At 34.3% G+C, this 13449-nt stretch overlaps 1 protein-coding gene and 3 pseudogenes across 3 annotated transcripts; 1 reads left to right on the plus strand and 3 right to left on the minus strand.

Annotated features, from left to right (window-relative positions):
• Positions 1-2450: 2450 nt before the first annotated feature.
• LOC111302359 (uncharacterized) lies at positions 2451-3875 on the minus strand (annotated as a pseudogene).
• Positions 3876-4446: 571 nt separating this feature from the next.
• Positions 4447-9030, plus strand: LOC111305700 (uncharacterized). Its single transcript, XM_022903434.2, has 8 exons — positions 4447-4823; positions 5382-5507; positions 6003-6101; positions 6402-6544; positions 7055-7163; positions 7816-7923; positions 8351-8491; positions 8575-9030. Exons 1-8 carry the CDS (start codon positions 4752-4754, stop codon positions 8998-9000), a joined length of 1224 nt encoding a protein of 407 aa, XP_022759169.2. The 5' UTR covers positions 4447-4751; the 3' UTR covers positions 9001-9030.
• A 493-nt stretch (positions 9031-9523) lies between these two features.
• LOC111305711 (putative calcium-binding protein CML13 pseudogene) lies at positions 9524-10228 on the minus strand (annotated as a pseudogene). Its single transcript, XR_016344994.1, has one exon. The product of XR_016344994.1 is annotated as a putative calcium-binding protein CML13 pseudogene (transcript).
• Positions 10229-10627: 399 nt separating this feature from the next.
• LOC111305706 (putative transferase At4g12130, mitochondrial) lies at positions 10628-12408 on the minus strand (annotated as a pseudogene). Its single transcript, XR_016344993.1, has 3 exons — positions 11984-12408; positions 10875-11095; positions 10628-10751 (listed from the first exon to the last, which is right to left on the minus strand). The product of XR_016344993.1 is annotated as a putative transferase At4g12130, mitochondrial (transcript).
• Positions 12409-13449: the final 1041 nt, after the last annotated feature.

Raw genomic sequence — 13449 nt, forward strand, 5'->3', positions numbered from 1 at the left:
ATTGACAGCTCAAATTAGGTTTAGATTTTTTTTATCCAAAAAAAAAATTAAGAGCAGGAGAGTAACTCCTCTCTAAAATTAAGATAAACGGTCGACTTAAAAAAATTATTAATTTTTTTAATTTACAAATCATTTATCAATAAAGGATCGTAAAATTCAAACCTGAATATTTTATATTAGAGCCTAAATCTTAATTGCTTACATTAACATCTATTAACAAATTAGGTTTAGATTTTCACCCAATTGAAAATGCTTACCAAATTACTAGATCAAGGAAGATTTTTAGATTCTTGTCTTGCTTCATTGATTATTAGGAAACAAAATCGTTTATTTGCCAGATTTAGATATAATACGAGTTTTAATTTATTTGATTTATATAATTATTTTTAACTAAGAAATGATATTCAATTCAACGTATATTTGATTTAAATTTTTAAATTTGTGTGTTTTAATTTCAAATTATAAATTTTTGTATAAAAAATTTAAGAGCACATTAAAGATAGTAAAGACCAATAAACATACATGACAGATGATTATTACTTGATTCTCATCTTACTTCTAATAAATTTTCCTTAAACAACACCTTTTAATCTACATAATACAAACACTTTAATCAACCATAGAACGTCAGGGTATTTTTAGTAGATAGATAGGAGCTGATGAGAACTTAATTTCATTCCACCAGTTTTAAACCAATCCATGAATGAGGAAGATAGTTGCAACTCTTCGAAATAATTAAATCTAATAAATTAAAATATGATACGATGATATAATATTAATAAAATATAAAAAATTAAAATATCATAATTTTAAATTTTAATAATAATTATATATAAATTTAATAAATTAAAAAAATTATATTTTTATATTGATATAAATTATAAAATATAATTTTTATATAAATATTATATAAATATATAAATTTTCGTGTGTAATTCAGCTTTTGTAAAATTAAGTCCAGATGTAGAATATGCAACTTCCGACATCTATTAAAAATTATTGTAAAGTTATTGCCACTTGATTACCATTACTACTAGTAAATAATAATTAATATTGGTGATTATTGCTTAATCCCCGAAATAAATTGTCAGAATCTGATTATTTTAGAAAATCAAGATACTAAAGATTCTAAGTGGGGCTCATCCTTGTTCACACGGGAATCATGTTGTTGTGGATCCCAAGTGGAATTCACGTGGACACTCCCACGTTGACGCACTTGGGTGGGCTGATTTAATGCATCTTACAAAAGTTGTGTCTTATACTCTTATATTAGCCGAAAAAACAAAAGTTGGGTCTTATTGCCAAGAAGGAGGAGTTTAGGCCTGTTCAATTGGGTGCCTTTGTTTGTTGGTGTAGGAGGCTCGAAGCAGCCGGATGGACTACATAATTTTGGTTCGTGAATATTGAGATATAACTTGGAAACCAGATTTATTTCCTTTCATTTCCATCATAAAGCACCTCTGATGTGCTTCATTTAAAGGGCAAATTCACAGTACAATTTTCAGACTAGATTTTGTACAATAATGCATGATATTGAGGGAGCAGTTGATCAATTTAGCTGCTTCTATGCTCAAACCAGCTTTGGGAGTGAGCAGAACAAGGTTGGACTTATCAGATGGAAATGGATACAAGTAGTTCATTTGGTCCAATGAAATGTAACTTTCAAGTCTCAATCAGATGGCAATTGCACTTACCCATTTTTCTTTTATAAATTTAGGATTCATTTGAATTTCGAATGAGCCAATCCGTGTTTTGACATTGATAGCATTTGAACAAGTCTACTTGTTTGCTTGAATACAGTAACCAACTTTATATATGAGCTGACGATCTAAAACATTTTTCGGCTGCAACAATCGAAAATTATGAAGGTATGATCTTCCATCAACTGGTGTCATAATTTGACTTGACTATATTAAAGGGAAAACGGTCACTACTCAAGAAACCATGATGAAAAGGTGTTAAAAGCACACCTCAGTTCTCAATCCAAAACTCCCTCTCCTGTCTTAACCCACCTAAGTTATATAATTAGAACCCTTGTTTGTTTTCTTCAACTGTAATATTCATTATACCCATTTTGTGGTGATGGGAAACTAGCAGCGTCGTAGTTATTCTTCCACATTGCTTCCTTTTCTTCTTGGAAGTTTCTTTTTAGCAGTTCAAGCATTGTAAAGTTCATGACTGATAGATCAAGAAAATGTTCTGATTGCTGTGCCATCTTTTACTCAATCTCGCAGTTATTTCAATAAATTAGCTTCTGCTGCAATGTGCTTTTAGATGATATTGTCTATTGGTAAGAGGATTTAGTAACTATTGCTGATATATTATCTACTACTGTTTCTTCACGTTTCATCCTTATTACATATGAAGAAAACAAGATAATTTTTTGCATTTGATGTACTTTAAACCACAAAAAATACAGATGATGCCACGCTTAGTCAAGTATCTATTTGTTTTACTCCAAGATTCATTTCCTTAAGCAGTTTGGCATCAGATTGCAGCAGTCAGTATGGCATCTTTCTCTTGTCTAGGGCAAAGGCAAGAACTGAAGAGTAGGCGCCCCTAGGGCAGAATAAACTTATTGAAGATTCCAGGCATGATTCATTGTCAAATAAGATCAGAGGAATAAATACTATATAAAGGTCAGATTGCAGGAGAGATCCGAGTTTTAAGATGTTCACCAAGTTACAAGCTATACAAGGCAGATGACAGAAAGGAATCATCTGAACTACATCTGAAGGAATGAAAATAGCTCCAGAATAAGAGTGCAGATAATATCAAATCAAAGCCAATGACTAAATCCGGTGCTTCAGCTCTGTTACTTTTGACAAAAATTGAATCCAGGAGAGGATAGGTGAGAGCGAACTTTGTGAGTTAGAAAGTCGATGACAACATCTATATTATTGTTACGACTGGGAAGAATTGGCATCAGAATCAGAGTCCAGCTCCCACCATGCACCAGAATCTTCCTTACGCATACAATCAGTATTATTTCCATCATCAGTGCTATCAAGGTCCTTATCCTCACTCTCATCATCAAACATATCATCAGAATTCAGAACCATATAACTTCCTCTCCACCTCTGGATTATACGTCCACTCCAATCTCTTCAAGATATCATGGTCCTTCCACTTCCCCACAACAGAAACTGCCTCCTTCCTAGCCTTTCCCATCAATATTTCCGTCCAAGAAAACGCAGAATCTGCAACTCTTTCCAAAGTCCCGTCATTGGTATCTCCCACAGCAACAGTCTTCAAACACCTTAGCTTCGCCTCCTTCAAAACATCCACAAAATTCGAATCATCGGACACGAACACCAAACATTCAGCTTATCTCTTATGCATTACATCCACAATGTGATCCCTCAATGCAACATCCGCGGTTTGTGGCCCATTTGAGACAGTCCCAACCCATAACCCTGCCTTTTTTCAACTCATCAGCTAAACCATACCCAACTTTCGGTGTCAAAACATCCCTAGCTGCATTCTTATACTTCTCCATTTTCATTGAATACTTGGCTACCAATTTAACCCTCCTACTTCCTCTAGCAGACTCCATTTGATTCAGGCTCTTCTGATGTTCACGCTCAAGAATTTGCTTAAAATGATTAACAAGTTTCTCATTAGTGTAAAATCTTCTCCCACGAACTGTACAAAAATATGTTTCAACCAACTTAATCACACCCTTATTTTCTTACAGATTCAACGATCCTTTCTCTTCCCTGCTCCCAAACAACTTTTGGCACATAGCTAAAAGCATGATGATTAGCATATGCTAGCCTGGACCTAACAACCCCAAAGGAAGAAACTGCAGTTTTCAACTTAACAGCAGCTTCAAATGCAGGGAATGAATTTGGAGGCTTGTTATCCAATTCGATTTACGTAATCATTAATAATAGTTTTAGATTTATTAATTAAATGAATATATTACAAATATAAAAAAATTCATTTATATTCATTTATATTTATATTTAATAAATATATAAATAAAATATTCGATAAATAATTTATTAACATATTTAATTTGTATTCATTTGTTAAATTTAACAAATAATCATAAATAATATTTTAAAATTTATTAATTAAATAAACATATCACGAATATAATAAAATTCATCAATTTTTAACTTATTGACACTCTTATGTTCGTATACCTAATTTGATTGGTAATACATCGATTTTTTTTATAATTTATGATAAAAGTTTTAAATTTTTACAAAATGAAATTGTATAGTTCTATAAAAAAAAAATTACTTATGCTTTATAATATAAAGCAAATGAAATAAAACTCTATTTTGAAAATTCATTCAACCCAGTTGCATCAAATTGATTCTTAAGTAGTATATTGAATTTTCAACCTAACAAAAGGATAGCGATGAGGTCATTTTCTTAACATTATCTTATGTTGATAAATAAAAACAAGTGATTAAGGCAAGATGCCAGCGTATCTAAATACGCAGTTAGGGAACACAAAGTTATTTTGCGCACCCCCTTGAGATAACGCTGACCAGCAGTTGAGAAACGTTTGTGTCAATTGAGTGTGAACGCCCGGCCACGTGGCCGTGGGTTCTCGCTTTTTCTCGTCGAATTAAAATTGAAACAAAAAATAAAAAAGGTAATAATTGGAAAAAACAACTAATAGTAGAAAGTTTGAAACAATAATAAGGGAGAAAAAAAATATATAAAAACAGAGAGCTTGTCGATCGATTTAGTTGATTGATATTGGAATGAACGTAGGGTGAGTGGATTCAGCAATGAAAGGCGTCTCCTCGGCGCCCGGAGATTACATACACTTCAAGTCCCAAGTCCCTCTTCACAAGATCCCTGTAAGTTTTCCTTTTTCCTATCACTAATTTTATGTAAATTCACTTTTCTATTTCTTTTTCATAATTTTTCTACAATTTTGATCATGGGTTTTATGGTTTACCCATATTATGGTCGTGGGTATGTTTTTGTTTTAGCCATGGTCTATTATTATGTGGGTTTTGATGAGAATTCTGATCGCAGGATTGCAAAAATGTTGTTCTGGATGTGCCCAGAATTTGCTTAATTCTATGTTTTACTTGTAGTTTATTATTTATGCTGAGTGTGAATTTCTTTCAACGGTGAATGTCCCTTTTGGTAAGTTAGTGATAATTGATAAGTATGAGCTTAGATTTCTACTCATTTGGATAAATTTGGTATTGAATTTCAATTTGAAATCTGAAGGATTCGTTTTGGCTTATGCTAATCATTGAATTCTTATCTGCCGGGATTCACTAGTTGACTTTGTTTTATCACTGAGGATGCCTGTGTCATGAAGGGAGACACAGAGAGAGTCTCTGCTATTACTTTTTATCAGTTGTGATGAATCTCATTTTTGGAGTTTCTTATTTCTTTCACAGATTGGCACAAAGCAGTGGCGATATTATGATTTTGGTCCCAAAGTGGTTCCTCCACTCATATGTCTTCCTGGAACTGCAGGGACAGCAGATGTCTTCTACAAACAGATCATGTCCTTGTCCATGAAGGTTGTAAGCTATAGTTTATAGTATCTTTGACAAGTTCTAGATAGTTTTTTTTTTCCCTTTTTTGCTTCTTTTAGTTCCTGGAAGAAGTCCTCTGGGAGCTGACAAAAGGCTGTTTTATCTCTCCAAAAATACAAGAAAATAGAAGGAAACCTCCATAGGCTGTGAGTTCTGGTGTATGGCTATATTCTTGTCCCCTTATTGCTTTTAGTATTGTGACATACTGGACATTTTGTGATTCTGTTTGTTGTTAGAGAGTTTGCTCCCAGAAATTTATGAATCCTATCTCTCTATTAAGTAGAGTTCCTAATTTCTTCTAACCACTGCCAGCCTGAGAGTTCCTCATTTCATTTATTGGTTGTTGGAAACATTATACTTATTCCATGTAATGGATTTATTCAAATTATTTCATGGTTTATTACCAAATGTTAATTGGACTATTGTGAAGAATTTGCACTTCTTGTTAAGTCTAATAATTTAAATTTCACAAATTTTCAGGGTTACCGGGTGATATCTGTTGATATTCCCCGTGTTTGGAATCATCAGGAATGGATTCAAAGTTTTGAAAAGTTCTTGGATGCCGTTGATGTTCACCATGTGAGAGCTTAAGATATTTGTGGCCTATCCTTCATTCCTTTCCTACTACAACATCTATTTGTCGTTTTCAGTGCATATTTCATAATAATCATTCTTATTATATATTGTCTACATAAAGTGAAACTATATTTTGCTCTACTAATTTCTAGCTAAGTTCATTGCACAGTTCTAAAATGGCAATCTTATCCTAATTTTCTGGTTCTAATGTTGGAACTATGTTCTCAGTCAAGTTTGTGGTAGCAGCAGTTCATGTTGATTTCTATCATTTGCTTAATAGGTTGAGTAAAATGTCTTTTACAGATACATTTATATGGTACAGCCCTTGGAGGCTTCCTAGCTCAACTTTTTGCTCAACATCGTCCAAGACGAGTTAAATCCTTAATTCTATCAAATACATTTTTGGAGACACGCAGTTTTGCAGCGGCAATGCCTTGGGCACCTATGTATGTCTTCACATTTCTTGTAATCAACTCTAGGCTGGATAAATTGCTTCATTTGTTGGATTATGTATATCACTAATTCTTTGCGTAAGATTTGCCTCTTATTGGGCTGTCAATTCATCTGCATTTTGAAATCAAATGACTTCATGCATGCAGTTTAGTGTGGCATCGAGTTAAAACAAATTTCCTTGCAATGAGTCAATTCCCTATAAACTAGCCACTTGCAGTTGCTTGTATACATGCATTTCTTGGGTGAAAGGAAAAGTATATTCATTCTGCTTTCACATATATATTTCTGCATAAACTAGTCTTTCCCTTGGTATAAATTTACTTATTGCTATACATAGTTTCTTGGCTATTTAAGTTTGATAAATTTATATTTATATAATATATATATATATGTAGTTCCTGTAATTATTTCTCAGTTTTTCTCCTTACATGATCTTTATTGCTTAGTGTATGTAAATATGAAAGTGTTTTTAAGATATTAACTTGTTAACTTGCCACATGCAGTGTTGGTTGGACCCCGTCTTTTTTGTTGAAACGATACATCTTAACAGGAATTCGTGATGGCCCTCATGAACCTTTTATTGCTGATTCTGTGGACTTCGTTGTTTCACAGGTAGGTTTCTAGGAACACCCAGACCATTTTTCTTTATTTGATTTTTGTTATTATCATTTTGTATGATGCACACATGATTTGCTTGTTGTGGCTTCATATGATATCTTGAAATAACCTTGCGTCACATATTGCATTATCACAGTTTTCAAATGCACAGTGCATTTTGTTATCCTCTCAATGCATGCATTATCATATCTAGTCAAATAGTCTTAATTCCTGCCTTTTGGACCCTTGAACCATTTATTTAGTTAATTTGCATCGTTTTTCTTTGTTAGAATTTGTCATACTGACAAGTGAAAGTCCATCTTTCTATAACCTAAATGTAATACATGTACACTTTTACTAGGTTTTTAACTTGGTTCTATCGATTTAGAAATGTAGTCAGTTAAGGTGGATCTCATATTATGCATCATCTTTATGTTAGGTGAAATTCTAAACAGTTCTTTTTTTGTCAAATTGTTCTCTCTCTCTGTCTCTTCCTTTATTTCTTTAATGGGCTAGGAGAACAAGCCCCCTTTTATTTTCCATATAGGTAATTGCTTTTTCAGCTAGTAGTATGTACTCCGCATCTTGCTGCTTCAAATGTAAAACAATCTGTTGTAAGAAAGAGATTGCTTTCTTTATCTGAGGCCATATTGGGCAATCATTTCAGGTTGAAACACTCTCAAGAGATGACTTGGCATCTAGGTTGACTTTGACAGTCAATACTGCTTCAGTTGAACCTCTACTACTTTCAGATTCATTTATCACTATAATGGATGTAAGTTGTCTGAAACTCACTTTTCATGGATGTGTACACAAACATATTTCAAGTATTCATGCTTTTTTAAACAAGTTTTCCTTGCTAAGCTGGACAACAGGAAATAGGAAAGATGGTTTCTCTGTCTTCATATGCTGTTAAACCTTTTCGTTTAGAATGAATGTAATATATCTTGTAATTGTATTAAATAAATTTTTTTGTTCAATTCTCTTGCGTTTAGATCTTTTTAGTTAATTTGCAGGTTAGCATGCCAAATTTTCCTAGCTGCATGGTTGTACAAATGTTTTAAAGCACATGATGATTTCCTTGTTGCAGCATTTGTATTCATATTATGAAGTTTTTCCCTTTAGTTTTTGATTCTTGAATGGGAAAGATAAGCTTTAGCTAATATCTCATTATTGACATGGTTTCATACACGACCCTGAAGACAAACGACTACTCTGCAATTCCTCAACAACTCAAAGATCAGCTTAGTGAGAGGTACCCGGGGGCAAGGCGAGGTTATCTGAAAACAGGAGGTGATTTCCCATTTCTTTCCCGCCCAGATGAAGTCAACCTACATCTTCAGGTATATAACTTGTATATGTGAACGCAGGACTTTATCTCATAACGATAGTACTATATTATATATTGAGATGACTGTCATGGCAGCTGCACCTGAGACGTGTTGGAGTAGAAGCTCAGCCGGATTTGGTTCGGAGCATCCCAAAAGACGGCACTGGTGGGAGCCCTAGCAAAGAAAATGATGAAAAGAAGGATACTGATGACCAACCGAAAGATAATGGGGGTAATCTCGAGAGTACTTCTGAAGAAAACCAGCTACCTCCAGCTCCGGAAAGTTCAGAATCTCATGGCCTAGATGATCAGGTCCTCATCAATGCAAAAATGTATTCCATTGGTCATGAAGATGGAATTACTTTGACGCAATTTGCATTCTTGAAGAATCAACACTCTGTAGCCGCTAGAATCCTCCTTCAATCGAGTTGGGAGTTACTTATTTTTTCTTTGCTTCCCCTTTTTGTGGAGTCATTGTACATCACTTATAATAATGTTTGGAAATTCAGACAACTGGTGTAAAATTGAACATAAATTAGCACTTTTTTCGCATTGCTGTTGTTCATACAAGCAATTGTTGCAGACCAGCCGGCGATTTCCATTGAAATTGTTGTACCTGTTTCATTATTTCGAAATTCTTGTTATTATTGAATTCAAATCAAATCTTGTTTGCCTGGGACTTTGTAAAAATCAGTGTATTAGGGCTTTCATATACTGCAGGATTCCCTACGTAAATCCCAGTTCGACAAACTTTGTTGGCATTGGTACCAGTAAAGTTCTGACTGATGGAAGTCCAAGCCATAAGTCATACTATGATCAAGAAAACAAGGTCAGGCCAAGATGGCTTGCAAGTGATCATCTACACATTAACATGCTCCTCCTACAAATTACCTTCAAAGTTCCTTGGAACTCAATGCTATGATGATATATCTATAATGATCCAAGATACAGATTTTACAGAGTTAACAAACATGTGAATGTGAAAGATGGGTTTGGAGGGAGGAAAAACTTTCATACACCTCTCAAATTGCAAGTACAAAGCAAATTCCTCAAAAACATGGGGAAATAGCAGAAATTTCTAATACAAAACCAAACCAAACACAAGAATATTAATACAAGCTACACACCAATCAAATTCTCTGAGAGTTAGCATAGAAAGAAACAACAGCAGAAAATGAAAAACACATTTTCCTTCGCCACATCAAATCCAAACAAGCCCTTAACTCCCCTTCAAAAAAGAAAAAGAAAAAACATTTTTTGAAAATCAAAGAAGAAATAGAAACAAACATGGATGGCTTTTCTCACTTGGCAACCATCCTGGAAATAAATTCCTCGTAACGGATCTTCCCATCCGACCCGACATCCACTTCCCGGATCCACTCATCGAACTCCGACGGCTCCAGCTTCTCCCCAATGCTAGTCAATATATGTCTCAGATCCGACACGGAGACAAACCCGGTCGACTCCTTATCCAGCACCTTGAACGCATCGCGTAGCTGGCGGTCAAAAGGCTCAGGTTTCATGTGCTTCGCCATGAGATCTAAAAACCGGGGGAAGTCAAATGGCGCCGTGAGCTTCTCTTCAGAGACTATACCTTTGAGTTGGGCTTGGGTAGGGTTTCCACCGAGAGACCTCATTAGGATCCCTAGCTCCGATGGAGCGATCTTGCCGTCGCCGTCGGTGTCGAAGAGAGTGAAAGCCTCCTTCATTGATGAGACTTGGTCGTCGCTCAGATCCTTACCCATTCTATACGATCTGGGTTTTCGAATGGAAGACAAGAAATGGCTTTATTTTTACCTTTTCGAACGATGAAATTCGAGTTTGTGTTGGAGTGAGAATCGGAGACTGGTCCAAAACAGAGGCGAATTGATGGTGTGGATTTGTAAAGAAAAGCGACGTCGTTTGGGGGTTCTGACAGAAAAAAACTTTACAAGGTGTGACTTGTCCCATCAACATAAAAAGGTACAAGTTAAAATATGATTAACAAATTTCAGACTTGACCCGTTGCGGAGAACTATCAAATCAAATGCATGGAAAACAAAGGTGAAGCATCTCACAATAAATTGGAAGAAACAACAATAAGTAGAATAACCATGATAAAAACAAAGTTTTAAAATGCAAGAAATATTCAAAAGAAATTTGAGTATACCATTAGCAACAACGCAAACAAGCACCTTTTGGAATTTCAGTTGAGCCCTCTACAACTCCCTTCTCCAATCTCCACAGAAGATAATTGTGTTCATCTGTTTCTTTATCAGACTCAACTAAGGATGCTGCAACAGACAAAGGGTATGAAAATTTTCAGTTTAGGCAGCATGTAGGTTGCATGACTTCTTAAGAAATAATACAATCTTAAATCCATTATTATCTCGAAGCCAATGATTGACGTGTTGTACCAGATGGAAAATCTCCCTAAAACCTAGACAAACCAATCTGAGATCCTTAAACCATTGCCATCCAACATCATTGCCATGTGAAACTGACTTGCCAGAACTATCAACACCACTCCCCCAACCAACTGAAGCTGCCTCTGGCCGACAGGTTCCGGCCGTACATCTGCCAGCAAGAGAAGTCTTCTGCCATATTCTCAATATCTATTATAGACCTCAATCGATATCTGCAACAGTAAATACAGGAACAACCATTAACAGGAACTTTAAAGTTTGCATTACTATAAAAGACAAGCACACATCACTCGCAGGTATAATAGTCAATGGCCAAGATGCAAGAACACTTTCAGATTTATCTCTTCAACCAACCATTGTTAAAAGAAACAGTAACACCGAAGAGTTTATATTGAAGTTGACCAACCCGTCCCAAGATTTCGATTTGATTGATCTTATAAAATTAATTTTTTTTAAAAAAAATAAATTTTAAATCGAATTAAATAATAATAATACAAAAATCAGAATCGAATTTTAAATAAAATTGATTCAATCTTTATATAATTTTTTTATTATTTATTTAATTATATTATATAAATTTTTTTATATATTTATTTAATTTTATATTAAATTAAAGATAATATTTTATATTTAAAAAATAATTTTCTATTAATTTTAAATAGAATATGATTTATAAAATAATCAAATCAAATAAGATTGAATTTAAATATATAAAAAAAAATCTTCAATAGGGTACAGGACGAAAAAAAATTGTTCTGACCTGACCGGTTGACATTTTAATTCATTCTGAGTGTGAATTCAAGAAATAATAATACTCTGACGAATGGCAAAGAATATGACTATTCAATGCCAAACACGAAATACAGATCTATCCAACAGAGGCTCATCAAAGCAACGACCAAAGTAGCTACTAGAATTTAGAAACATAAAAGAAAGCTTTTTAAATAAAGCTAAAAACAACAGAATATTTGACACTGATCCTTAATTTGAGAATGAGAGATCCTAAGTAATTCAAATGCAGAAGCTATAAACAAAAGAAAATTATTCTATCAAAATTAAAAATCCAATCTTTAAGAAAAAAGTAAACTAAAACTACCCACTTCATAATAGTCGCCAACAACTCATCCAGGACCTACCCGTCAGCATCAGCCAAAATCTCCACCGACCCACCAGGCCCATGACCCGGGCCCGACTCAGTCCTGTCCAGCTTCTCCTCAGTTCGGGGCGGCCTATATAAGAACAAGTCATACAAAAACCTTCCTTGATGCGTCAAAAGAGCTGCACACGCTGGAGGAGCTACGACATGCGCAACGCTTGGCGTAGGAACGGGGGAGTTATCTTCACTCGGGATTTCACCGAATCTCCGTACATCGATTGTTAAAAGACCCTGAAGGAATTCGATTGTGTCGGGGCCCGAGAACCGGATCACGGATCGGGATTTCAAGTGAGAACAAAGTGAACCGGCGTTTTGGATATGGTGAAGGGAACCATGTTGGATGAGAGGAGAGGGACTGTAACGTTGCATTTTGAGTCGTTTCAGGATGGAGATTTGGGTTGCTTTTACAGGGTTTAAGGTTGGAAAGAAGGGGCTTAGATGTTTGGCAGGGGCGAGTTGGGTGGATGACACGTGGGCTTCGGTCGAGTTATTGGTTCGTGACACTGACCCCGTTGTTTGGAGTTGGACACAGATTTTCGATGAAATTCTTGAATGGGATTGGACATGTTCGAATACTGAGGAAGAACGTGGGCTTTGAGTTGATTCTTAGATTGGGTCAAATGGGGCCATGAGCCTGGAAAACTCTCTTGAGCCTTCGGCTCTTGCCCACCCAGAGCTCATATGTTCCTTCCTTTTCATTTTGTTATCTCATCCCCCAATTCATTTGTGTTAAAGGATAATCTTCTAACATCTTTCCATGAATAGTAAACATTGTAATAATATCTTTGTAAATTAAACAAGTTTCCAAACATCTTTCCATGAATAGAAAATATTGTAAGAATATCTTTGTAAATTAAACAAGTTTTCAACATCAAATAGGGTGGAATTCCACCTATGAACAACATCTACAGAAAATTTTATATAATTTTTTCTTGTGATAAACATAAATTTAAGACAATATTTAAATTTTTCAATATGAGCATAAACTAATCTCAAATATTCTTTAACACATCTATAACTTAATGTTAACGGCAGTCCTAATAATACTGTAACTAAAGTCCCTGTTACGACCTCAATTGGATGCCATTGGGCAGCCAATTAAAAGCCCTTTAAAGTTTTTTTTTTTTAATTAAACTAAAAGTCAACTTTGAGGTTTTTTTTTTGTTTTTGCAAAAAAAAAAATCATAAAATCAAGTAAAAATTAATAAAATCTCAAAAAATCACGAAATAATAAAAAAATATCATTAAAATATCAATTAAAAGTAAATTAAAAATCCACGCTATAAAAAATAAGATAAAATTAATTTATTAAATAAAAACTAAAATAAAATATTGCATAAAAATATGCATTTAATCAAATACAATAAATACCAATCAACTACTAATTTTGTGATAATAAAGAAAAATATT

This window comes from Durio zibethinus, chromosome 9, assembly GCF_047325235.1.
Source record: "Durio zibethinus cultivar Kanyao isolate XHJ-2024 chromosome 9, ASM4732523v1, whole genome shotgun sequence".
NCBI lineage: Eukaryota > Viridiplantae > Streptophyta > Magnoliopsida > Malvales > Malvaceae > Durio > Durio zibethinus.

What these genes read in the sequence shown, in the direction of transcription:
- LOC111305700 (XM_022903434.2), top strand. Translation starts at nt 4,752, where the DNA reads ATGAAAGGCGTCTCCTCGGCGCCCGGAGATTACATACACTTCAAGTCC. An exon ending in TGGACTTCGTTGTTTCACAG is followed by an intron (nt 7,164 to 7,815) that starts GTAGGTTTCTAG and finishes CAATCATTTCAG; the next exon opens with GTTGAAACACTCTCAAGAGA. An exon ending in CATTTATCACTATAATGGAT is followed by an intron (nt 7,924 to 8,350) that starts GTAAGTTGTCTG and finishes ACGACCCTGAAG; the next exon opens with ACAAACGACTACTCTGCAAT.